Below are 26,595 nucleotides of genomic sequence, written 5' to 3' on the forward strand. Positions count from 1 at the left end.
GAAACCCGCCAGGCTTGGAGAGCTGAGCTGCACAAACGCGCGAAGGACTACAGGGAAACCGGGGCTAAATTAACAGCATCTGGAAATACCAAGGACTGCATGCAGAGGACTGCAGCCACCACGTACCACATGGCTGGAAAACTACGGAGGGGCCAAGGTCCAGCCCCACCACACAGCTCTTCGCCGCTAACAAACACGGCCACAAACCTATGAAGGTGCTCTCAAGTCCAGGAGAGACCAATTCCCTCTGCCACCTCTAGCGTCTCTTCTGCTTGGAAAACTTTTCCTACTCGTGCACCTCTAAAGGCCACGCTTTGCATCATCTCGCACGTAAGATCAAAGTGAAAAGCCTTAAATTCAGGAACAAATAGGAAATTAGCACGTGTACTTTGATATTCAAGGAGCTCACTACAGTTCTGCTCCCGGCGCCCTCTTTGCTTTCTCTCCCACTTTTCTCACGCAGGCTCTTTGCTGCTGCCTGCTCCGGAGGCGAAGCACACGCCTTGCTCTCCCACTCTCTAACATCCAGCCCTTTTCACACGCCATAGAAATAACGACCCTAACTTCCCCCTTTGAATTAGCACTTCACACACACACGCACGCACGCACACACACACATCCAGAGAAAACTAACATTTATTAGGGTACTTGGAATTAATTGGCAAAATGTAAACCAGAAGTAAGTAGCTAGCTTTCGGCAGGACTATGTTTGGAAACACTTCAGGGTTATAGCAGCAGCCCTTAAAAAACACAAGATAGGCAAAGCCTGCTAGCCAGGTCCTAATAAAAATATTTAAGAAACTCTATGACAATATCCAGTTAAAGCTATGATAACTGATTAATCTGTTTCAGCTCCATAAACAAAAGCATACATGACTTTTATGTGAGCTGTGTGAAGCCATTTAGAGAGATGTTAAAATTTTACAGTTCGCTTTATGCCCAGTAATAGCTCAGCCCCAAACTGAAATCTCCAGGAAACCTCCCATCTAAGAAACGAGGAAATCTCTTAATATCTGATTAAGCACAAGCTACAATTATTTTTGGCTATCAGACAATTCTTGTTCAGCGAATTGGGGCAAAAATGCACATTCAGACTCGTGGGCATATCACATCCCCCAGCCTTGGCTGGCTCACTTCAGAACTAAGAGCTCTATAGCAAATGCAAAGAGATTTTGCTGTTCCCTTTAGGAGACGTGGCTACACGTGTCCTTTCTTCTTTCTCTCTTAACAGGCTTTACATCTGCCAAAAAAAACAACCATTCTAACTTTTTTTAAAGTTTTAGTAAAGATGCCTGGATAAAGTTAGAGACAGGAAAATAGAACAGAAAAGAACCTAAAAGCCCAAGGAAAGGAAGAGGAGAACCGAGAAAAGCTATGCATGCTGTGCTGTGCCTAAGAATAACCACAAAAGCCTTTTCTCTTTCTCCCTCTCTGAAACAGGAGGCACATCCCTCTCCACATCATGCTACATGCTCAGTGACTTACCAGCTTCGGCATTTATAGGCCTAAAGCTCAGTTTCGAGTAATTCCCCCTGAGTCCTCAACTGCTGTCAGCTTCGTAACCCTAAAATTTAGGAGCAGACCCTTCTTCTTAAGTATTGTATTCGCTCCGAATCCTGTGCACAAAATGCCTCTTCTCTGGAGTTACATTATCAGACACCAAACTGGCTCCGATTCCAGCGCTGAATATGTAAAGAAGAAAAAAGCGTGATGCTGGACTCAATTAGCTGTTTTCTGCTCACTGATTGATTCCCCCAGTTACTCGCTAGCTGCATAACTTGCAAGAAAGGCATAAGTCATCAGCTCTAAGCAAATCTTCTATTCACCACAAGGAAAAAAGGGAGTGTTGTACATGGCAAACAATCCCTGTTTTCACTGACGAAGGCTTGCTGACCTCTTGCTGGCCTCCAGTTCCTTAATTACTGTCTATGGAATTTCAGTGAAAGAAAAAAAATACAGAGAATCTCTGCAAAGCCAGGACGAAGACTGACCCTCAAACACGACCACTAGAGTGGAGGCTGTGTCTATAGGAAATAAAACTTAAGCCCTTTACCAGGCTCTTTTTGTTTTCACTTTTTAATTCTTTTGACAAAAAGCTTCCCTGAGAATTTCACTTTATAAAGAGCTAATTTGACAGGAAAATAAACCTTGCTTAAATGTTTTTTAAATTAGTGAACTTAGATACTCTTTTTTTTTTTCTTTCCCCTTGGTTTCAGTGCTATAAAAAAAAGAACATCACTAAGAACTAGAAAGGCAAATGATGCTTAATTCAGAAATCTCAGACTGGTCTAGAATTAGGCACATTGCGGTTTTATGAAGCACTGCAGCGTGACTTCCAACTTTTCCTCCCAGGCTGGGCTCAGACCTCCCTTCCTAAGAAACAGACAATGAGATGCTCAAGTAAATCAGCACTCCTCTTACAGTCAACAATACCTAATCCCAACCCTTAGGACAAGTCCAGAATTTGGACAATTCTTCTCAGAGTGCAAGAAAACATGAACCAAAACCTCTACTAATTAGGAGCACTGCTATCCCATGGTGGAAGTAACAGCAAAGGCATATCACAACAGCACCCTCTTTAAACCAAGAAAAGATTCCCCTTACTCAGGACCATACCATCAATGGCCAGTTAATCTGGATTCACGGCAGATCAATCACACAGTGAAATCACAGTGGGACTAAACATCTACTTCCTTTGAGGACTGGCTGATTTTAACGAGCCACTTAGCCAAATATCCTTTTTCAATTTCTCCATCTTTGTACTAGTGATCGTACACAGCTTTTCTATTCCCTAGTGGTCATGTAAACTAGATTTACTGGTGTGTTGTAACAGGGTTCTTACTCTTGAATTGCTTCAGCCCCAAAACCCTGATGTAAAACCCTACGGAAAATCCTAAGCTTCAGATAAAACCAGCTAGTGTTCTCTGATTTCAATAACATACCAGCCCACATCGAGTGAAACATGACAGCGACTTCCTTGAAATGTATCCCAGATTCTCTTAAAAGTTCATGGCCATGAGTGAAACTGATCTAAGTTTGGAGCTTTGCAACTTGAGTTTTGAAGGTTTTGGGTTTCATTAAGAAAGTTTCACAAACCTCTAATCCTTGCGGAGGCTGCTTATAGAAAACTGTGTGAAGCTCAGATGTGATAAACTGCATCATATCCTGAGGTTACAAATAAAGGCCTCCAAAATTTTAAAGAAATTTAACAGAGGTCATAAACATTTTTGCCACTTTACACAATTGACTGCAAGAGTATGAATTACAAAGGCTGTGTAAGTCTAAAATGTGCAGTGGTAGCGTCAGCCCCCCCAGGTAAACTGCAGGAAACAGCAATCCCATGTCTGGGTTTGGTCTGTGATTACTTACAAGGAAATCAAAGGAGCATCCAACGGCTACTTTAGTGAAAGATATATTACACATTAGCTAGTGACGACACTGCTTGCTGGAATTAATGGGAAATATTTGTCATAAGTAACGAGAGAACAAAAATTTAATTCTCCCAGGAGAACTGGCTTGATACTAGAATAGCTGCTTAGGCAAATTCTTAGATGTTAACTGTTTCCAGGTTTTAGTTAAATAATTTTGAGAAGCACATTGCTAACGTTTGCATCTGCAAGCCAGACACATTTCCTCATGGTGAAGTGTTTCTCTCACTGATTAGCATAATAAGTTTTAATGACATTACAACTGTATGCATGTACCACCTGTCATAGGTATATGTGGCAGAATGAAGCTCTGCATTACATGATTCTGTATCTGTTACAGTATAACGTTCCTTTCCAATTCCCCTGCAGACTCCTCTACACATGGGAAAGAGAGTCTCTAACAAGGCTCTCTCAACTGCATCTCAGGGTAAGAGGGCCTGGGGAGAATCCCTATTCTTTGGTGTAGGTTGTACTATTCATGAACGGAGTACACCACTGGCGCTGGAAACCAACCTCCCTGCACTTCGGAAAACCAAAGGTGGAACAGCAATATATGAAATAGAGTGAAATTAATATCAGAGGAAAAAAAAAAAAGGAAAAAAAGAGAATGAGAGTCCTTTAGTGAAAGGTGTAGTAATTTATATTACATTCTTACAGTATTTTCAAACCGTCAAACTATTAATGTTACCGTCCTAAGCGCGAGGAAGGAAACACCAGCGGTGAGGAGGGGGAAGAAGTCGTAACTGACGGGAGCACAATTAAAATTTTCTATTGTACCACAAGTAAAGATTATTCAGCCTGGGTCTGCCAAATAGGGCAGCGAAACACATGGTTTTTGAGATTTCTAATTCTTGAACTGAGCAAGGCTTTGTTCCAATTTAATAGGCTTGGTCTCAGAAAAGATGGGGGCAGGGAAGCCACATTATGGATTGCAGCATCTCCTGCTGGCTGGTGTGTGCAGGGAGAAAGATCATAGGAAAAAACTGTTACCACGGTCCCCCACCCTATAGGTAATAAGCAGAGAAATTAGGCAGCTGCCCAAGGGCAAAAAGGTATAAAAAAAGCGCCAAGTAATGTGTTAGAATGAATATTAAATTAATTTGCCTTCCCACCTCCCACCCTCCCCAAACATGTGGCCAAACATTTTGCGGTAAAGTAAGTCAATGGGGCTTGTCTGAATGCAGTCAAAACAGAAGTGGTTATGAACACGCTTAATTACAGCCACTGCCTGCGCTTTACTGTAAGCTCTCTTCTCTGAGTCATGACAGCAGGAAGATTTTTCTCAGAGACCTTACGACAGACTAATTACATCCAGTCTTCACATCCACAGAAGCAACTCCTACTGGCGGTGAGCAGGAGGTTTACTTGGGCTACATTACTGCCAACTGCTCAGTACAACCCTGTGGTGACAATGTTTAGTCCCATCAGGGACACATACCTAGCCAAGTCATATTTGATGACAACATGGGCAGGTCTTGCATGGTAAATAATACTTAAGGAAGTGATACAGTTTTATTCCTAAATAAATGTGTTTCTCCTGCAAGTTCTAAAGTGTTCTGTAACAGAAAATTGGTTTGGTTTTACTTCAAACCGGGACACATTTCAGACCAAGTAGGTAAAAAACTCCTTACAGTGTTCTACAAAAACAAATATAAACACACTGATGGTCTGCTATGATCACTCCACAGCACAGCACTGATAGCTCTGCTATCATCACTCCACAGCACTGACCTTACTTAAAACTTTGTGTTGTGTCCTGGGAACTGCAATGACAATTCAAGTTTCTCTCAGGAAGGTTTTCGTATTACTATACCCATGGGAAACCCTATTCTTATGCATGGACAGAGAGGGGGGGAAAGACTGTAACAAAATATGCCATAATTCTTTTGCAACTAGCTTTCACCGAGAGGTGATGGACACTGTCCCTGAGATCAGTGGAAAAGGAGCCAGCGCCTCCCAGGATGGGTCACTGTGGTAGGCACACAGCGTGGGAATTTAGCACTATCATTTCGAAGCCATGTCTTATTATAGGCTCTTCTTCATCATAACTGTTAACTAAGCACTGACAGTATTACAGGAACTTGGATAGTAATAGTAAATACACCATCCGATACAATGAGGCACATCAGTGCCTTTCAGGAAATCTTATCAGAAATTGGGTCACTAGAAGCTTTGGAGCAAAGATGAAAGCTCTGCATGCATTCATAGCCGTGCTCAGCGTTAGCTCCCCTCCGCCACTTCAAAGAGCATGCAGGGCCTGGACGTGGCAACAAGCTCTCCAAGAAGAACTGAAACATTGAAACATCTTCTTCCACCCTTTAGCCTTTCATGGAAAAAAACCCAAACCTTACCAAAAATGCTAAGTCCTGTGATAACAGCAAAAATGTGGCTAACAGTGCATAATGCTCCAAGTATCCACGTTGCTTCAGCTTAAACAGTACTGTTTAAATTAAAAAAAAACGCATCATACCCTACTCTCCATTGATACCCAACGCTGATTCCCAGAATGCATCAGCTTCCAGCTTAGATCTAACACACTGACTATATCAAAAGAAGGGCTTTTTCCTGTTTACTGTAACAGTCCCGTAGTATGAGCAATAGCAATGTTAAAAAAGTTAAACATTTTAAGAATCCATCAGTATTATGAATAAAAACCAATTTAAAACCTGCTGTATTTAGAAAGCATCTACAACCTGAACCACTGAAACAGTGTGTAACCCTGAATAATGTGGATTTGCTGTAGTTGCACTGAGATTTACTCTCGAGATAATTGGTGCTACGGAAGTTATACTGCAATTATTGCTTTTCTTCCTACTCTTCACACTTACCAAATGGTAATGGCTGTCAGGAGTCAGAGATAATTCTTCCAGCCTTTGTCTTTTGTCAGAGTCAGCTTTGTACCATAGGTAATACAATCGTGATTCAATGGCTTCAGCATCTCTCGGACTGAAACGAATATGACCCAAAGTCCATTCTCGTCTGTTATTCTGTCTCTGACACTGATAGTAGACACAAGCCCAATACTGCACACCCTTTCAACTTTTCGCCCCATTTAAAGACTTAATAAATGAAAACGTCCCCAGGAAATAACATGAAGAACAGGAGCAACAATAGACTATCTCGCTTCGGACTGAGCTGTCGCTACGCGGACTCGATTTGCTGCCGCCTGTTACGAAGTGGGTTAATAGAAGATGGAAAAGGGCAGCAATGCAAGGGGGAGTTTTCCCCAGCATCAGCCTCAGGGCAGATGCAGATGTACATGGCACGCCTCCACGTCTGCACAACAGCTGTCACTCTCCTCAGCAAAAAAATTTGGGGTGCCAGTTTCCTACTGGTTCCAGTGCCACGCTGACAGTCCTGGGTAAAGAAGTGTTGGGAAGGCAGGGAGGTAAAAGAGGACTGTGGGCTTCCCACTGCCCACCTGCAGGCCATACTGCTGCAGGGAGGTGCTGCTTTTGTTCTCCCGGCTCATAAATTTTATGGCCTCTCTCCCGAGGCTGCTATGGCCAGATGTGGCAGGTGGGGAGGTCGCGGGGGAGTGCAGCACATCTCACTGTGGCACCCTTCAAACGAAGGCTGGCTACGCTACCTGGGAGCTCGCACTAATGAGCTCTGGATGGCTGACCATTAGCTGCTGATCAAAACCAAAACACAGAAGCCCTACGAGACCAACAAAACAGTTCAGTCCAGGGATAATTACGACTTCATTTAACTTGCATCTATGGAAACCGTCAGTGAAGTTAATTAGTGGTTTGTTTCCTTGGCAGCACACGTGTGATGCACACTTCTGTCACAACCTCCCTCCTGCTTCTCTCCTTTCCCTGACTCCCACACCAAAGACAGCGATTGGTACCAATTAGCAGTCTTTCAGCAGAGGGCACAGGAAAGGATTTATACTGGTTTCTCCTAACGCTGGCCCTCCAAGCTGGGCTGAAGCCATACCAATGGGGCTCTGGGGACGAAGCAACCCTGTTTTAGATGAACTGAAAATTTCAGCCCCCAAAAGTTATCAAATGAGCTTCTATCTTTAAGAAGCATAAAAGGCACCTCAGTGTAAAGAAAGAATGTGATACAATTTTGAAGTCTTCTCTTTCCCTGGACTTTCTGACTCCTGAAGACAAACAGGCCCTTATCTAAAACCCAGAAAGAGATCCATTTGTAATCTGCACCTGCTTTACATCCCAACACTTGGCACAAGGCAATGAAAGCTTGTCTAGTATTACTGTGAGCAGACTTCATTCCAACAGAGATGAAACATAAATATTCAGAAATAAGTTTGTAAAAAAAATTATAAGGCGTTTTACACTTTTGATACATCTGTCTAAAACGAAAAACCGTTTCAACTGCATTCCCACATTAGCAAATAAATAACACGCATACTTTGCTGTGAAACAAAGGGACCACAGTAGTGAGACTGAAAGCTATAAACTGCTCAAGTGGCAGAGAATCAAGTCACCTACTGACTTGGCAAGGCCTTTATTTGTTTGTTTGTTTCTTAAGAGCAAACAAACATGACATACAATGAACCACACACCAATGACGTCGGGCTGCCTCCCTCTGGATGCTGAGATGATGACCCTTCAACCCTTCAGTCCTTTGTGGTTCATCTTTGGCGTTTAGTTTTGTAAGGGTACGAAACCCAAGTTTCCATTTCCTGGTACAGTAACTTAAAAGAGGAAGAGCTGGGAAAAAGAATCCTTAAACCAATCTTTAAAATGAGTTAAGGATCAAGGCCAGTGATGTTAGTCATAAACACATGATAGTTACACAAGTTTAAAAAGAAAAAAAGGTTGTATTTTTTTTTCCTAAAAAGGAAAACATCAACAACTAATGCTAGTTATAACAATTGCCCTTTAGATGTACTTTTGTAGGTGGCTGTACTTATTCTGTGGGCAGACCTGATTTGAAAGCAATGGACTACTTAAACCTTTAGAACATTCTAGACATTCTGCCTTCATTTTTAGATTCTCTGATTGCCTAGATTCTATACTTTTATTTTATTTATTTATTTATTTTTTAAATTCCTGAAATGTAGTCATTAGGCAAAGCTACACCAAGATTCTCCACAAAAACCTAGTGACCCGTCCTCCCAAATCGTCCTACCTACCAGCAGGTCTCTCTGCCTGGGCAGATGAAACAAGAAGGAAAGAAAGAAAGAAGCCATTACACTAGTATCTTGCTACCTCTTAAATCTCCAAGGTTACCAAACAAATGCATAGCAAGTAAACTAAAAATTATCCTTTTCCTAAATTCCCTCAATCTGCAATTACCCTGCAATTCACTTTTATCATTTGTGTGTACAAAGTGTTTACAAAATGATCAAGTATGATCACAATGTTCCATTAAAAACTGCCTAGTAACAATTTGGCCATGAGACTGAAAAAAAAAAAAAGAAATCAGAAAAAATGCCAACAGAACCAGAAGAGCCATTGCCCAAGGAGTTTTAATTCAAACCAGAAACTTCAATTTCAGTGACTCATATTTTCATTTACTTTATGAGGTTAGAAGGCAGTGGGCTATCTAACAAAATGTTTTTAATATATGGAAAAACATCTTTGCTTCATGGCCTCTATAAAATGAGTGGGGTAATTTTAAGTTGAGATTCCGAATTTGCAGAATACAAATCACACAAATGGCACTGAAGGTCAAACCATTTGGCAAAGAAAGGGCTTGAAACAGAATCCTCTTTGCACCTCTCAAAAGCCAGTCATTTTAGATTAACAGAGATGTCCTTTGGCAGCACAGTCTGGGTGAACACACGCCCTACCTCTAGGCATATCTGATACTTTGCACTGTTTGTTTTTCCCTCTTGCATATCAATTATAGCCCAAAGTTTTTTCACCCCAGCTAACCCTAGTTTCTTTCTGGTCCACAAAAAAGAAAGCCAAGCCGACTTTTGTTCTAACATGAAGTTTCTTATCTACAGATGATCTGATTTTCCCTTGAAGGCATGCAGTTTCACAGCTTCTGTTCAATGTAACCAGGATAAAAATTAGAAGGAAGGGCAAAAATCTTGAGAGGTATCCACAACGATGGAATAGAGATCCCCCATCAAAGTTAGCAGGAAGATGGTTCAAATCCTACCACAACAGCAGAGAGAGGCAACAGAGCTCTTGAGTCAAAGTGTAAAGATGGCTTAGGAAAATAGTTTTAGAGAAAAGGTGCCAAGTTGTTCCTTTAGGGAGCAAATACTAAGTCATGTTCAGTTCTCAAAGGTATACACAAATATAAATCACTATCAGGAGATTTAAGCGAGAAAGTCAGTATCCTTCTGAGATTTGACCACAGTAAATGAGAATTTTGAGGCTTTTATGCTATAGGTACCTAGGCCAAAGGCCTCAAGAGGGGAAAGTTCAGGTTCTAAATACTAATGAGGAAAAGACCAAGACATCTTTCAGTCAGTTAAACAATCAGTGCAGAAGATTCAGGATCCTTCCTTGTCTATTCTTTACACATTTCTGATTGTATCAGAACAGAGTATAAGGCAACATCAGTCCCCTTCTGCTCCCATCTAACTAAAGATAGGCATATTTTTTTTTGAATACAAACAAGAAAATCTTTTTCCACCACAAAATATTTTAAACTTCTCATAAAATGACATAGCATTCCTCTTTTCATTTAGGGAGGAGAAGCTAACTGCCTGCTGCAGTTAGCAGGAAATTCCATTGACAATAAAATAAATAAATCAATCAATGGTCTCAAAAGCCTATGATTCAATTATATGGGTTACAAAGAGCTTGGATTTGACAGCCAAATGTGTTCTTCTCTAAGATTTATCTGTGAACTTTCAATTAGAGAAATGAAGTGGAATAAACTGCTCAGTGAAAATGAAGATATTTGGAAGGAAAAATTAATTAATTCAGTATGGCATGACACAAAGACTGTCTGGTGCCCGTAAAAACAACAGAAGCTACACAGTTCAGAAATAAAAATGAGGGAGGGAAGCTGCCTTACTGTCTGGCAAAAGCTGCAGACTCTCTGGGCTGACAGTTAGCAAATGCAGAGATAGAACTGTTTGAAAGCAGCAGGCAGCTAGAACTTAGCCAGACCCTCACCTAGAATGTATCAACAAAGGCTACAAAGGCCTGGGAAACTCTACTTCTCAGTTACTATGAATCAGCAAAACAAAACAGTTCCCTCTAAACAACCTAAAAAACCTTTTCCATGCATTTTGGAACATGGGCGTTTTTTGCCAGGTACCACTTGTGCTTCAAAAGTTCAGTGATGAAGGGCCAGATTTAAAAGACCATAAAAGTCTGCAACAACAAACCTAGAAGATTCAAAAATCCATGTTAAAGATTTTCTGCAGACAGAATGTAGCATCATAAGGTCAAATGATACATTTGCTATTAAGGAAATCATCAGGTAAATCAGGATATTTCTCTACTGCAATACAAGAATTTAAATATTAAATGATACTGGGAGCTATATCAGAATGACAAGTACTTACATTACAATTGGAAGACCCATCAAATGTTGAGTAAGAACCATCAGGCCATTCTGTAGCATCTACAGTGCTTGATTGCCTGTGCTGGGCTTCATACTCCTTCAGCTGAAATTTGAAAAGAGGGAATGTTTTCCAGTGAGAAGAAGCCATCAATCTTCATTAAAATAGCAAGAGTTAACATCCTTTCATTGTTTTTCCCCCCAAATAATTGTGGAGCTGGGAAAATCAGAACTTTTGTACTGCATGTCTCACTTGTTCAAAACAAATTAATTTGCTTTAGAATCAGAAGTTTTAACGATGAATTTTTTTTTTCTTAAAAGGAAGTGATCTGCAAATACTGAATTTTGATGAACTGTCATTGGTAAAATATAAACTACACATCCCCATCTCAGAGGCGCAGTTTACAGTGGACAGACTAAATCACAATAGCCTGCCAATTTCCTTCATAAAGAAAATGATCTGCAGTAAAGGCTAGGAACCATCTTTTATAAATTTAAAACAAAAGACAATCTTTCCCATTTTCCAATAAAAGTCTTAAGACAGAAAAGCAATTCTAGTAGAGCCAAACTGTTGAGAGGATCATCAAGAACTGATGATATTTCAAAAAAGAAAAAGTTGCTGCTAGTAGCTCAGACCACTAGAGGGAAACAGTACCAGTACATATATGAACCGTACAGATTAGGTATAGCCCTCCCCCACAAATTAACAGCAGCGAAGTAAAAGAGTTCCCGATATTACCACCCAGTAATTTTAAAATTTTGCATTTTCTTTCATGATATGATTCCCAGCAAAGCAACATTTTCTTCAGACGGTAACATAACTTTACATTCTAGGATAATCTATTTCAAGATACAGTATGTCAGTACAGAAATCCGAGTGCCAATTCATGATCTAAATCACATTTTCTGCACCTCTAATGGAGCCCATACAGAATATTTTGCACTAGGATACAAAATGAAAAGTGGTGTGGAAACTTTAACACTGATCTTTTGGCTGCTGAGCAATTACAATCTCAGCCCTGTTGCTGCACAAATACAATACCTTACAGTTATTTTTCTAGTTGTTTATTAACATTTAGATTTTGTAAAGAAACACTTGTGACAGCCACTGTACTTATCAAAAAAATACATCTATGTTGATTTTAATGTCAAATGCCAAAAATGGCTGGACATGTTCTCTTGAAGGCTACTGAAACAAAACACCACCTTTTTGGCTGAGAAAGAAGCAGAAGAAATTTTAGCTTAAACATCAGTATTTTTCAAAGTTTTCCTTGCTGAAAAGGAAAGGCAGCCTAAAATGCCCTTTAGCCATTAGCAGCAGGAAACTAATGAGAAATATATGCCTTCTGAGACAAGTAAGGCAAGCCCATGAAAACTTGCAACATTCCTTCTAGTACTTAAACCTATGAACATACATGATAAATAAGGGGTAGTACAGGTGGGATTCCTCTCCCTTTAGACCGCTGCAATGCAAATGTCTACATTTCAGCTTTTCTCTGTTTGGCACCCTTTCTTGCCAGTGGAGAGAAGAAAATGCTTTTAGGACTTGATTAATTTACCATGCACTGGACACCTAGTTTTGGTGGGGCTAAATCTCGCTTTTCCCCATAAACAAATGAACTGCCAATAATTTATGCTACCTAGCACGATGAGACAAATAGGCAAGTTTTCTCCCCTCTTCTCATATGCTTTCTGAGCAAATGAAAACTCCAAATCGGTATATCCTACATCCTAAAACATGTTTCTCAAGGAAAATGATGTACATATCATACCCTAGCAAGTGCTTCCTCAATGGTGATCATCTTCTCTTTGACCATCATCATCAGCTGGATCCGCTCTTCATCACTCATCGTGATCTCACTAGCCACGTACCCCACATCCTCTCCTGCAGGAAAAAGCACAGAGGTATTAGGCATGTGTAAGAAGTCACGCACAGAGTGGGGTACATTAAAACTGGATTTTACCCAGTGCTCTGAAATCCGGTCGCCACGTGGATCTGGCTGGCCAGAAACAGACCCTCCCCAGAGCAGTCCCATACTATGATTTCAAAGGATTGAATGATTTGGAAGTAACTGAGCAAGAAAAGTAAGTAAATTAGGGCTAGAAAACTAAGTCTGCTCTGACATTGAAAGCAAGAGAGCGTGACAAGGAGAAATAAGAAGTGACTGTCATCACACAGCTATTGACCCTGAAAGACAAGAATCAAAAGAGAAAGTGCTAATGCCAGAAAAGTCCTGCACTCAGCCCTGAGGAATACTGTAGTCAGCTGCCAGAGCGGATGGGAAGCCCGTCCAGGAAAGGCGTGCTGGGCCCTTGCACTGGCCTCTTTGCTGTGGACTGGCCATGTCCCCTGATTTATCTGAGCTATCTAACTGGCCACTGAGCTGGCACATGGTGCTGGATGCACTGGGGCTCTCAACTCCAGGACCTCTCCTTTTGTGCCTGGCACGTCAGCACGGACAACTAGAACTTGCCTTGAAAGCCAGCAAGGATCCATGCTTAACTGACAGTGTAAATGTGCCCCTTTCCAACATCCTAAGTGGGCTCCTGTCATCTTCCACAGTCCGTCTGAACACAGACATAGTGATGTGGAGAAGCATCTGTTTGCAACACAAGGATCTAACTGATACACACGGGGAAACAAATTTCCGTGTGAAGACAAATACCTAAAGCAACACACAGCTGTGTCTTCTGGAGAAGAACTAGAGAAAGACACCTGACAGTTTAAGTGGAATTCATCCTACATTTGCACTAGTCACCAGATGCACTTTTACTACTCCTCCTTGTAGCGTCTTCTCCTACAAGAAGAGGTTGGATTCAAGCCTAAAGCAAACAGGTCAAAGTAACCAAATGCCAAAGAAAGGAGAAACATCTTTCTAATTAAAACAGATCAACATTTCTCTCAGCAAGTCAGGATCAGGAAAAAAAAAAAACCAAACACCTTTTTCATTTACAGATACGACTTGTAAATATATATTAACTGCATCACTTTGCGCGTGTGCCATCACTGACAGTCAGGACCAAGGGTCTCATGTCTGCAGTCTCACAGAATATGACTTCTCTTTCTGAGCTCTCACGCGATGAACCAAACCTGTGACGCTTCCAGATCCACACTCCCCCAACTGCCACACAGTTGCAAATGAGTTTTACTCCTTTGTGATGTTGACTCCTATTTTAAACAGGTAGGTTGTGTGTCCTTAGAAAAGATTTACCTTTTGAAGACTGCCTCATTAGTCCTTTCTGGTTCTTTCGGAAATTCTGCCAAAAAAACTTATTTTTCTTTTTCCAGTCTGCTTTCCCTAAAAGGAAAGTGGGGAGGGAGGATGAGGGGAAAGGGAAAAAGAATTTCAGAAAGAAACACTAGTTAGTAAACACTAGAGAAGCTTTCAAACATTAAGTTGTATTTTCTAAGTCAAAAACAAGAATAAAAAAACCTCAATTTTTCTGTTTTTCATTATTTATTCTGTAGTAGAACTATGCTGATGTAGCTTTTCAGGGAAATGCACATTCTTTTATAATTGACAATGCTATAGAGGACTGAGATAAGCCAGTAACTTACATATTTTGAATTATAAACAGAAAATATTTTACATTCATTTTGATATCTGTTAAGTTGTTAACGTCAAGTCTGGAAGTGTTTTTGAAGTATTTTGTTAGTTTATTCTCTTTAACAGAGCCACAATTATGCAGCCTAAGCCACAACTAAGATAAGTAATTTTCTAGTATGTGTGTACATATCTATACAGAAAAGAAATACTTTACATATATATTAATGCATACACACATAAGCACAAAAACACAGGCACATTCTGCTACTTGGCATGAAAAATTATATGGGACAATCAGCTATGTCTGACTATTGCTCTCTGTATGCCTGGACTGTACAAGGCTGGATCTCCATCTCCATTAATATCAAATCTGCATACGGCTTGATGACCCAGAAATAAATAATTTGTTCCAAAAAAGAAACGGGATCTGGCTCTAGATAGAGGACGTAACTGTGTTCTGTTGAATTCACTAGAGCACACGCTATAAAGTTTATGCCATCTGCAAGAGAACATACTGAGCCTGATCTGGCAGAAATGCTACTGATAAAGAGCTACTTCACCCTTCTGCTTTTGAAAAATTCAAAGGAATGCAGTTTATACTGTACCACTAGTTTCAGCATGTGAATATAGTACTTTAGATCTCGCCCTAGAAGCTGGGTTTACTGACTCTCTGAAACACTGTGACTGTGTGGAAATGTCCCTAGAAAAATAAAAATAAAAAGAAACAAACAAACAAAAAAACCTCCCAGATTTTCTTTTCCTCTCCTATGACCAAAATAAAATTTCTCCAGAATTGTATCAGCTCAGCAAATGACTTACGATAGCAATATGAACTAAATATAGTAAGTTGAAATAAAAAGAAAGAAAATGTGAGAGACAATGGAAAACAAATACATGCTTAAGAACACAAAATATTTCAGAAACAAAGGAAGCGACTCTGGTGTGACATGAAACCCCAGTTATTCACTGGTGGTGGCAATTTTCAGAGTACAAACGGATAGGCTAGCAGTGATCTAACATGCAGACATTTGAAATTCAATAAAACAAGTCAAAAGATGCATATTTATCACATGACAATGCTGGTCGGGCAGTGTAAGTGATCACTGAGACACCCAGCATCTACTTTTAAAGCTGCAAAGACTCGCCTGCTCCCCCCCGCCCCCCAAATGCTGCTGACTTCCGTCAGCATTGTGTTTACTCAGCTCTTCACATCCCAGCACAAGCAAAAATTAAAACCTGTTTTAAGAATTCCATAGGAGTATTAAATAAAATGAAATATACTGACCTACAGAGCCTTCTTCCGAACTTGATTTATGAATGGAGAGCCTAGGACAAAAACAGAGAAGTGGACTTACTGATGTAGGCTTCTCACATTTCATGGGAGCTGTCTGATTACAGTAAATTATAGTTTCCAAACAATATATCATGAGCTGTTTTCTCTTCCCTTTTCTTCCCAACACAGCAAGTCGGAAACAAAAACTGAACCCACTGGTCCGACCACAATAACTGAGTTCCCCTCTTAAACATGCCTTTTGTGACCAGCATAGAAAAATACATACCGACAGAAACTTATGGTTAAGGCAAAGGAGTCTAGGGATCCCTCAGAAAAACACTTTTTCACATACTTTCCCCCTTTCCATTTGTAAAACAGTATTTTGGCTGCCTTAGAAACTGTAGCACTGAGATGCTGTATCTGTTTAGCTGTATAACAGGTTTTGGCCTATTTTTTTCTTTTTACCTGAAAATGCTTTATAAACATGCCTTCATTAAACTTTCAGAAGCCACTGTGTGGAAGAGAATAGAGATTTTTTTTTAAAGACAAGGTGAAGGAGGCTTGTCCAGACCCTATGAAGCGCAACCATAGATGACAGGAGTCTATAGCTTCTTTCTCCTGAGTCCCTTCTGTGTGCTTTCCCACCACTGTATACTTCCTTCTTCAAAAGCTAGCTGGAGAGACTTATTTTAACAGAACACGGACTTTACAAACAACCCAGTAAAATAGTAAGTAAATCTTTTATTCTCGGTCTTTATGTTGAACCAGTTTTCCGTAATGGATTCCAACTCAGTGCCAACGGTTCATTGTGGGATCTCTGATGAGACATCACCCCCCTTCATTGCCTTTGTTTCTGTCTGTATAAATGGAGCTAATAGAAATTACCAAATCTTGTGCAATTCTTTGAAGCCTTCCTATGGGAATCACTATTTAACCAAGCTGCACCAAGCCAGTGAAATGACTTTTGCCAGCTTCAATGGCTTTGCTGGAGGCTCCAAGTGCAAAGCATTACTGCAGTCTCTTTGTCGAGAGCTCGGCCCCGCGACATGACAATGGCCTATTGTGCGGTGGCTGTCCTGCAGCCATGCAGAACAGAAACATGCGTACCCCAGCATACCAAGAAGACCTCAAGCCAAATCGTTCTTTGAACGAGGCCATACAATAACACACCCATGCCATACTCTAGCTGCTGTCCAGTGTTTGCGCAGGCTCCTTGCATTTTCTTAGACCCCCCAGAAGAGGGCAATGAAGAGTTTTTTATCAATTCAGTAAACCACTCGAGGGAAAATTTTAGTTCAAGCCAGTTCAGAGTTTAGAAGATGTAAGCAATTACTGGCCAACGTTTCATAAGCATGAAAAACATGCTCATCAATTTGCAAAGACATCATTAAAGGGGAAATGAGACAGTATGATGTTTCAGTTTGGTTTAGTAATTCATCTAGACAAGGAGGGTTTGGCACCGCGAAGCTCTGACATATAAACTCCTTCAACCTCAGACTGATTAGAAATATAATCCAGCACAAACTGCAAACCAACTGAAGCAACCAAATTTCAGATTTGTAGTGCACCAGGCAGAAGGAGACATTTAGTGTTTTCCTTGCTGATCCAGTTTACCCTTGATGGGCAAAAGTTAATGATATAGGTGATATGCAACCAGATGCTTAGTTTTTAAGAAGCCTGAATAACAAATGCAGGAGAAAAACACAAACCCCATACTTTCTGGGTAAAAACTCCAGAAAAGCCAGTATCAAAATTTGAAGACTTTCAACTGGGCCAGGATTTCATCCAGACACTTAAAGGTAAAGTTGTCAGTGAGTATTTTTCTAAATAAAGGTAAATCAGGTAAAAAGTATGTGGACTCATATATGGAGAAAACCAAGTAAAAAGAAAGCCAAGTCCTGTTGGAACTGACAAAATTGATCCACTCTATGTTTTGCACCTGAGCATAGACCTCACCCATCAGGCAGTTAGCCTATTTATCTTAAATGAATTTAGTATCCATGAAATGCACTAAATCGCTGTCCTTAGAAAATGAACTCTGTTAATGATCAGAACTTTGCCTGACTAGTGAAATCAGCCGCGAAGTGGAGGGGCAGTCTCCTGTGCTCTTCAGCCTCCAAATCGATTTTAATCCTTTTCTCCTCTTGCACAGTTGCCAACAACGATGCAAGTACGCAGCAGGTGTAGCGGCAATGTTTGTGATGTGGACATCTGTTCACTGGGAATTAGCTTGAGGCCACCAACTCCGAAGAAGCGGAAGAGCAGTAGGAGCAAACTGCTGATGCGCCTGAGCTAGAAGGGGCAAGGAGAAAAGTAGGATCCACAGCAAGCGGACCACCTTCTCATTTATAACTGATTTAAGAACTATGCTGTGTTTCATCAGAGGATGCAAATTCCAATTATCATTTCATGCATTCCCTAAAGAGGAAATCTTCCATGCCTGGGCTGACCTTGAAAATGCTAACAGCTGCTCTGAAGAGATGGAAATGCCAACAAAACCTACCACACAGAGCCTGATAAGGCACTTACTTTTTAGTTCCACCAGACAACTCTGGCGCTTAAAAATCCTCGGTGAAATCAATCAAGCGTTTTACTTCCTAGATGTCTGGTGAAAAATTCCAGAATACCTCGGAGTCTCTGTATGTTTGATTTGCCAATTACACTCCCTTACTCTGTTAAATCCGCAGCTCCTCTGTGAACGTGCACTGAAAGTGATTTGTGTTCTTCCATTCATAGACTGATAACTTGTACTGAAAGTTAATGATGCAGTGACACTTGGCAGAAGTTTCAGCACTGTGTGTCTGAAAGGGAGCCAAATGCCATTACTCCACCGTGGAGGCCTTCATTTTTGTTGTGGTCTGATGTACAACTTCATTAGCAAGCTTTCACATTAAATGTACTCCATCACAGCATATAGCAGAAGAAACGTATGGGTATATGTTCATACAAGAAGGAAGAAAAAAAGATTTATGGCCAGAGGGAAGGAGTACTTTCTTATCAACCCATAATCTCTGGAAGCGAGCTGCAGAAGGGGTCAAAACTTTAATCCACTTCATTAATCTGGCAAATTCAAAACCATCTCTAGGCTGATACTTTGGGCCTCTTGGAGCTAAACTGCTGAAATAAACAAATGAGGAAAAAAAAAAGCAGCACAATAGATAATCTAAAAATGGAACTACTTTTGGGAGTAACCAAATATTACTGCCTCAGAGAGACAACTGGTTTCAGCAGAGTTTAGTAAATTACATCAGACCACTCAGTCACCAGCAACACAAAATTTAGTAGCAATAGCCAGAGCTGAGAACCTGGACCAGGAACCAGCTGATTAGAAAGACTGGCTTAACAGAAATGAGTTAACATTCAATGCTAAAATGTGCAAGTACGCAAACAGGACTGGCACAAAAGTCAGTCTTTCAACCACTGAAGGTTTGCAAATGACAAGTGTACCTGGGGATACCAGCTGAAAAAGGATGACTGAGAAAAAAACAACACATTAATCCTAGAAGGCATAAGGATGGGAAATTCCAATGGCAGTACAAAGAATGAATATATATGGGAATAGCTATACAACCATCATTACTCATGCTCAAGAAAGATGAATTCAAACCAGAAGTGGTAAAGAGAAAAGCTGTTAGAATAGTCAGGGAACTGGACAGCTTATCTTACGAGAGAAAGCTAGAAAAGTTTTGCCTGTTCAGTCTGTCAAAATTGAAAGCTGCAAGAAGATTAATTTACTGCCTATTAAATCAGGCACACAAACAAGACATAAGCTGGAAACAAATTAGAAAAGAGGAGTTAACATTTTCTAATTATTTGGACAAACTTCCGAGAGTAAGTAGAGAAAGGGAGGGCAGCTTTATAAACTAACTAACTGCTTTTAAGAGGGTCCTTGGAAGATAGAGACCAGACCAGATGTCTTTGACAACAAAGATCTGGACATGAGCACAGTCTCTGGAAGGCACTTCTGGTTCTTCTCTTGCAGCCTGTGAGTTCTGCATGAACAACGGCAAAGGCAGGCATCAAAATTAGTCTTTGAATCTACCTCTCCATAGAGGTGCTGCAGTGGGGGTGACCTTGCTATACCTAAGCAATCCTTCTTTTTATAAATTAACCCTTAAAACCTGGAGGTGGGCTCCAAAACTTGGAGCACAAGGAAGAACCAATGTATGCAATTTGCTCACAAGCCAGCTGAGACTGTATCTGATTATTGAGATGGGTTTTAATTAGGCTGTGTTGAGCTACGAGGCTACAGATTTCCCTGTTACCTCTGGACTGATTCTGATCTCGGAGAGAAAAACAGCAGGGCTTATCTCACATACAGAGTGGTTTATTTTACAAGATACACAGTCATACGTGCCCTGAGATGTGAATGTGCTGGTACACCGCAGAACTGGGAAAGGAAACAAGTGACACCATGTGCTGCTTTCATGAATGCGCCTGTTGATTTTTGAAAGCTCATCGTTCTCCAAACAGAACAAACATGGGAACTGAGAATGACAGGGTTTCTGATGGGTTTTTGTTTCAACACTAAGTATTTTAAGTGCAGATGTGCTTTAACACATGGCCGCATCTCATTTATGGACCATAAAATCCACAGGTGCATAGCACCATCTGATAATGAAACCACCACTGTTACGATCTTCAATAAACTGATAGTGGCCCTCTTATTCCCTCCCAATGACTATTTATAGCCCATTGAGGAAAACACTTTGGATGGGATTTTCAATCTACAAATATTATGCACATTCATAGTGGTGAATAACCCATGCAAAAGCACATGCTGGCTCTGCTGCAAAGCCATTCGGTTATCCGCGTACATTAGAAATGGCCCAGTCACATAATTAGTATGAAAAACTGACAGACTTGTAACTGCTCCTGACTGAATACTAGATAATTTATCTAACCAGAGCTGGCACAGGGAAGAAAATGGGCCCTTGGTATTTTTATCAAATTTGCATGAACCTGAAGAGAAAGCAGGCCTGCAAGGTTCTGACCTTGCTGGCACCAGTGTGAGAAAGGGATGGAAAGCAAAGACGTTTCATTCAATTATCTTCTCATTAGGTTTCCATAGCAATGGCTCTTTAAGCAGGTCAAAACTTTCTCAGTGGAAACAAACACTGAGCTGCTTGTGGGCTGTGCGTGCGTATGTGTATTTTCTGCCACCACCAGCACAGAAGCCACCACGTTGGTCCCACAGGCTTGGTCCGGTGACTGGCAGTGGGCAGATGAGGTTGTGTCGCGTATTTAATAACTGACCGGGAGTCAGATAATTCTCAGCTAAAAGCTCTTCCACAGCAAAGAGCAGGGTCCAACGTACTGCATGCAGTGCACCCCGCTCTGCGTGCGTTGCTCACTCCGTGCCGTGTCGATGAGCTGCGACAAGTCGGGCTCTCTCATGAAAGGCGCCCTTCATGCTTCCTCGTACAAAATTACCAGGCTTGAAATCTTCTTCCAGCTGCTCAAAGGCGCACTGGTTTCCCTCCTCACGTGTCCTGGGCGGCGTTTGGCTGGCCTCTCACTCCCATTGTGCGGGTTATTGTGGGAGTTTCCTGCCCTACTTCTCTTGAGGAGGCTGTTTAAAGGCAGCATGAATAATTTGGCTTTGACTAAATCAGGTCTCAAACAAGTGAAAACAGGGCCATACACATTCACTGATTCTTTTTGATTCCTGCAAGCACAGCGTATAAAAAAAAAAAAAAGTATCTTAAATGCAGACATCTCAAGTACAGCAAGCTCTTACTTAATTTTCTTCCAATATTACTTTCCACTTTTAAATAATGCAAAAGGAACAATTTATTCTGTCAAGTATTAAGTGCAGCCTTTAACATCCTCGGTTGGGGGGATTTGTTTATTTTCTGCTTTGTTCTTCTCAGTTTCTGCCCTCTCTCTGCCTCACCTCCTCTGTCAGATCTGTGCTCCTGTTTCTTTGCAGATGAGCTTACAAATACCTGCCAAAGTTAATTTGGGCACCTTGAGAAGCTGCCAGAATCAAAGGTGATGGAATTTAAGTCCCCCCATCCATGACCTGGAGGGATGATTTAATAACCTTATCCATTCAAAGCTTGACCTGCAGTTTGAATGCTGCAGAGGAAGAGGATTAGGAAATCCAGTGTTAAAAACTACCAGCAAAGGCCAGTAGATAGTGTATGGGGGCAGAACTGACGCTTGCATCAACCCTTTTGCAGAACGAAAGCTGTTATTAAAGAGACTGCTGCTTTCACTGAAAATCACTGTGGAAGATGGGAACACTGAATTGCAGGCACACTCCCAGCCTTAGGCTAATTTGGAGTTCAAGTATATACCACAGGATGGTGACTGGCTTTACTATGGCACATCCACTGCAGAAAATCCCTAAAACCAGATTCAATCAATAGTTTCTCCTGCAGAGACAACAGCAGGCAGATAACAGCCACTCGTGTGGCGGCCTCACTGGTTGCCCGCTAACAACCTCAGAGGAAGCCCAAGCAGCCTACAGCTCCTCCTCTGACATTCCCAACAAGCCACCAGAGATCTGGCCAAACTGTATGAACTCAACATGTGAGGGGCTCAGTGTGAGACGTACGTCCTGCACACACAGAGAGGGTGACAAAGACACTCACTCTCAGGAGCAGCTGAGGCAGGGAGCTGAGGACACAGCTGCCGGGGGCACGGCAGCTCCCCCAGGCAGGGGGAATGCAAAGCCCTCAAGCAATGTCGCCCTGTGCCACTTGCACCCCACACGTGCCTGCTTTTCTCCAGCACCTTCTGCTAGAGAAGTCTGTTTCTGCTCAGCTTCCTGCTCTGGCAGAGTCTGGGACTTATGTCCTGAGGATCACAGGGTTGAGAACGCTTAAGCTGTACTGTGCCGCAGGCTGAGGAGCACAGCAGGATGAATCGTGGCACTTAATATGAAGTATGACCATTTACTTGGTCGGGAGCATGCTTGAGTGGTGCAGTTCAAGAAACAGCAGGTGATTCACATAGGATGTGACAATTCGTAACACCCACTGCCACTCAAAGGTGGTGGGAATACCCGTGAAACACCAGATACAGCCACAACTGTTACCTCATGCGTTGTTTTCTGTCCTTCCTTCCTCTAGCAGCTGCGAAGAAAAAAATTAGTATATAGGAGTGACTGTACCTCATCCTATCTGTATGCAGCGCTCTTGGGTCTCTCACCCACCTCCTTCTCTTTCCTGGCAGTTCTCTGATACACCACATTCGAAACTTGCCCAGAGGCCACTGGACCAAACAGTGACAGCAAACAGATCTATTTCCCAAGGGGGCAAATACACAACTTCCCCTCTGCTACATCCCCAGTTCTTCTAAAAACAGGATGAGAGTCAGGATGCAGAAGCCTGAGTTCAGGGGACTGGATTTAACCTGGATTTCCTGGCAAACATGCAGAGCTCATCAGTCTGTCATGTAGATTTGAATGCTCAAAAATGGGAACAGGCTAAAAGTTGGATTACATTGTTTTAAATGCTCTGTTTACAATTCTGAGAAAACCCTGCTCAGTCCCCTGCCTGAGTAAACATCCTTGGGGTGTTGCCATCACTTGGAAATAATAGGGATTGTATATACAATACATCCCCAGATCAACATGGTATGGGGACAAAGAAGCAACAGTAACTGCTAAGAACACATTTACGGCATATTTGTTACACTGCTGATTCTTCTAGTGAAAGCAAAAATCAGTGTGTCTACACAGGAGCAATAGCAGTTCCGGGGAGATTTTCGTTTAAAATTAATAATATCACTGTTAAAGATGCTGTTGCCACTTTGCTGAAGAATCTGCAAAGTTACACTGGCACAACAACTGACAGCGAGACTGCAGTTTAAAAGTGGGCATCTTGGAAAGCGCAGAGGGAAATGAAATACATTATTAAGAGAAGAAAGCTACAAACATCTCATTCCATGCTTTGCGTTATTGCCTGCGTAGTATATGACTCGGAAGACTGACCAGCTGTTTCAATTTACAGAAGGAACTCCAGTATGGCCAAAAAATCAGAGCAATTGTGAGGCCGAGCTTGAACAAACATGACTTTGTTTTCTGTTGTTTACAGACAGCTTTTCAGGCCACATCGGTACCCTTGCTGTTATTCACATAAGTCTCAGAGGCCTTTGCTACAGCGAAGATTTTTCTCTCTTTGTCAGAATCAATCGAATGAAAACCACTGGTAGGGCATTTATAATGCATAGAGCAGGTTCGTATGTGCAGTCTTTTTTGTAGCTTCATCTAATTAACAGGAACAGGGTTGTCAGCAACAGCGGAAGGCTGTATTGCCCCAAATGCCTTCAGGAGGGACAATGACTTGAAGTGACAAGTGACTCTGCCTCCAGGCTCGTTTAACCCCCATTGCCTCCCTCCAGGCACTACAGCTGCTCATCTGAGTTACAGCACATCACCCACTAGACAGATACTTGTTGAGCAACTTGCTGGATGGAGGGCACCGACTAATTTCACACCGGCTTTGATCAGACTGGGCAGCAGGGTTACTAATACCCAAGGCAAGACCGAACATACACTGCTTGTCCACACAAACAGGATTTTTTCCTACCACAGAGCACCAAGGCTAATCTATTTTCGGTGCGGTGCACAGTGGAGCCTGTCAGGTTCTCTCTCCAGTTGGGCACCACAGAAAAGGAAAACCAAACCAGGTTAAAACAAACACAGCGTCTTCCAGACTCCCTCAAAACCTCTTTCTGTCTGGAATCTCTCAACTCTGGCAAATTAAACCGCCATCCAGGTGTGTTATTTTAAAACTTCAGACCTTGGTAGCACTGAGTTGCAGGGTGTGCAGGCAGCAGCACTGGGTGAGGGGAGCTACCAAGAGTGACCGCGTTCTAGCCGGCCACTTGCTCTCTCCTCCCTATCCCAGCACAGGCTTTTCCTTGGGACTTGCTTTTACTTTCTGAAGCAGCCTGCTCAGAACACACAAACAACTCGCCTCACCTCACCCTGGGAAAACATTTTCATTTTCAACATGTAGAAATATAACTTTTTTGGGGCAAGCATTTACTTGGGCTTTAAAAGAGCACTCAGAACAACTGATTTATCAGCTCCTGAAAATCTGGATGTCTATTACGGGACAAATTTTTCCTTTTGCCCCCCAAATCTCTTTGTGAATCTGAGAAACTAATGCACATCTGCATCGAGTTTCAGGTTTGGCAAACTTCTCACAACAAAAGAAGTTTTGTAAAAGGCTTACCCCAGATCTTTCATGCAGAATGAGGGGGCCACAAAAGCAGCATCCCTAAAGGGACAAGCTTTCCTGTCTCCTAGCATGACCACACAGCAAATTCAGATGAAAGTCATAAACTAAACACCAAAAAAGCCCTCTAGGGCCAACATACCATCCTCCCCCGAAAAATATCAAATTCAACACAACAAGCACAGATGCATCAGATGGACTTGCAGTGGTCATCTTCCTGTAGATCAATTTTATAAACTCTGTCCCCCCAGAAGAGGCATTCCCACGACAATTCAGCCCTCCAGCATTGATGTGGCAGGCTGTCACTAATAGGCACAGGCCTGTATAATTCCAGTTTTGAATAATTTGTACAATACTGAGTAGATATCATTTATTACTTTCAACACCTTGCCCACTTAGCATGCATCACGTTGCCTTGTTTCTTACTGCGCAAATATTTGACACAACCTGCCCCGTGGCAGTTCCGTGTATCTGATCGGGTTAATCACATACAACCCTTCAACTGACAGACAAATTCTTAAACAGGACACTTCCATTCTTGAAAAGTCCCCCAAAATTACAAGTCTCTTCCATCTGAACTCAGATAACAAGGTTAATTTCTTTTCAGTGAGCTCTCTCAGAACAGAGTCACTCAGAAGATTTTTTTTTTTTGTAGACATTGTCTTCTCACTCAGTTATTTGTGGTACAACACCTACACAGAAACAGAACTTAGGAAGCTGGCTAGAACTTGTAAGAGGAGTTTATTCCCAGTTGTGTGCTGTCCTCCTCCGAGATCTTTATCTCATTATTACCTGAGGTAGGATGATGATATTTACCCATGGGGAAAGTGCTTTGAGACTGAGAGAAAAGTATTATGATTATAGGATAACCTTGGAGGCTTGCTTCCCAGATTACAGATCTCATAGTGTTCCCATCCACTCGGTACTTCTGGTTTCATTATAATGTTATACAGGGAGGTATCCTTGAAGAAAACTTTCTATCTTTCAGTATCTGAAGCACCACTTTTAAACTCTATGCCTTCTAGCTTTCTCTGTTAACAGCATGTAAAATGGGGGCAGTGACTGTACCCAAGGTAAAATTCACTTTATCTGTCTTAAGGTGTTTCGAAAATGAACATCTACCCCAAGGAAACCATCTCTGCTTTCTCTCTGAGTGATGAAGAGGCAAGGCACCTCTAAAAGATAATTTATGGCTTTCCAAGGTCTTTACTGTGAACCAGTTTTCAGACGATCCCAGAGAAGCCCCTAAGCAGCTGTTCCCTACTGTACAACAGCCTTCTACATGGCTGGTGCTCAGCTGAGTCCCATACCCCGCATCCACCACAGTTCCCTCCGGGACTGACACTCCTTCTACTGAACTAGCAAGAGCAAGGGTGGCACTTTCTTACAACCCTCCTATTACTGTCCAGTGTTGAATCACTAGAAGATATTAAAATGCGGGACTGTAAAACCTTGCGAAAGCACGTCACATCACAACTGGATTCCACGTACTCCCTCTGAACCAGTCCAGCTGGCACCATCCCATGAAGCGCAGGCAATTGGAAATACAGTGTCAGTTGTCTTCATGCACTGCTGCACGTTACCCTTAGCAATAGGGATCCAAGATCTTGGGATCAAAGGAAGGAGGCGCAGAAAACAAGCACACACATTGCAGCAGGAGATGACAGTAAACAGAAACCCTCTCAGTCCTCACAGAGAGGTTTTTA

General features: G+C 41.7%; 1 protein-coding gene across 3 annotated transcripts in view; it reads right to left on the reverse strand.

The window, feature by feature from the left end:
- The window catches only part of LOC141476810 (SAM and SH3 domain-containing protein 1-like), a 560,858-nt gene that overhangs the window by 37,421 nt on the left and 496,842 nt on the right, over positions 1–26,595 (reverse strand). For all 3 annotated transcript variants that reach the window (XM_074165618.1, XM_074165606.1, XM_074165609.1), the window contains 4 exons: positions 15,708–15,748; positions 14,087–14,173; positions 12,647–12,759; positions 10,879–10,980 (listed from right to left, as the gene is read on the reverse strand). In XM_074165618.1, coding sequence (XP_074021719.1) covers positions 10,879–10,980; positions 12,647–12,759; positions 14,087–14,173; positions 15,708–15,748 — 343 coding nt within the window. The remainder of the gene's footprint in view (positions 1–10,878; positions 10,981–12,646; positions 12,760–14,086; positions 14,174–15,707; positions 15,749–26,595) is intronic.

The sequence above is a fragment of the Numenius arquata genome, chromosome 2 (assembly GCF_964106895.1).
Source record: "Numenius arquata chromosome 2, bNumArq3.hap1.1, whole genome shotgun sequence".
In the NCBI taxonomy this organism is placed as follows: domain Eukaryota; kingdom Metazoa; phylum Chordata; class Aves; order Charadriiformes; family Scolopacidae; genus Numenius; species Numenius arquata.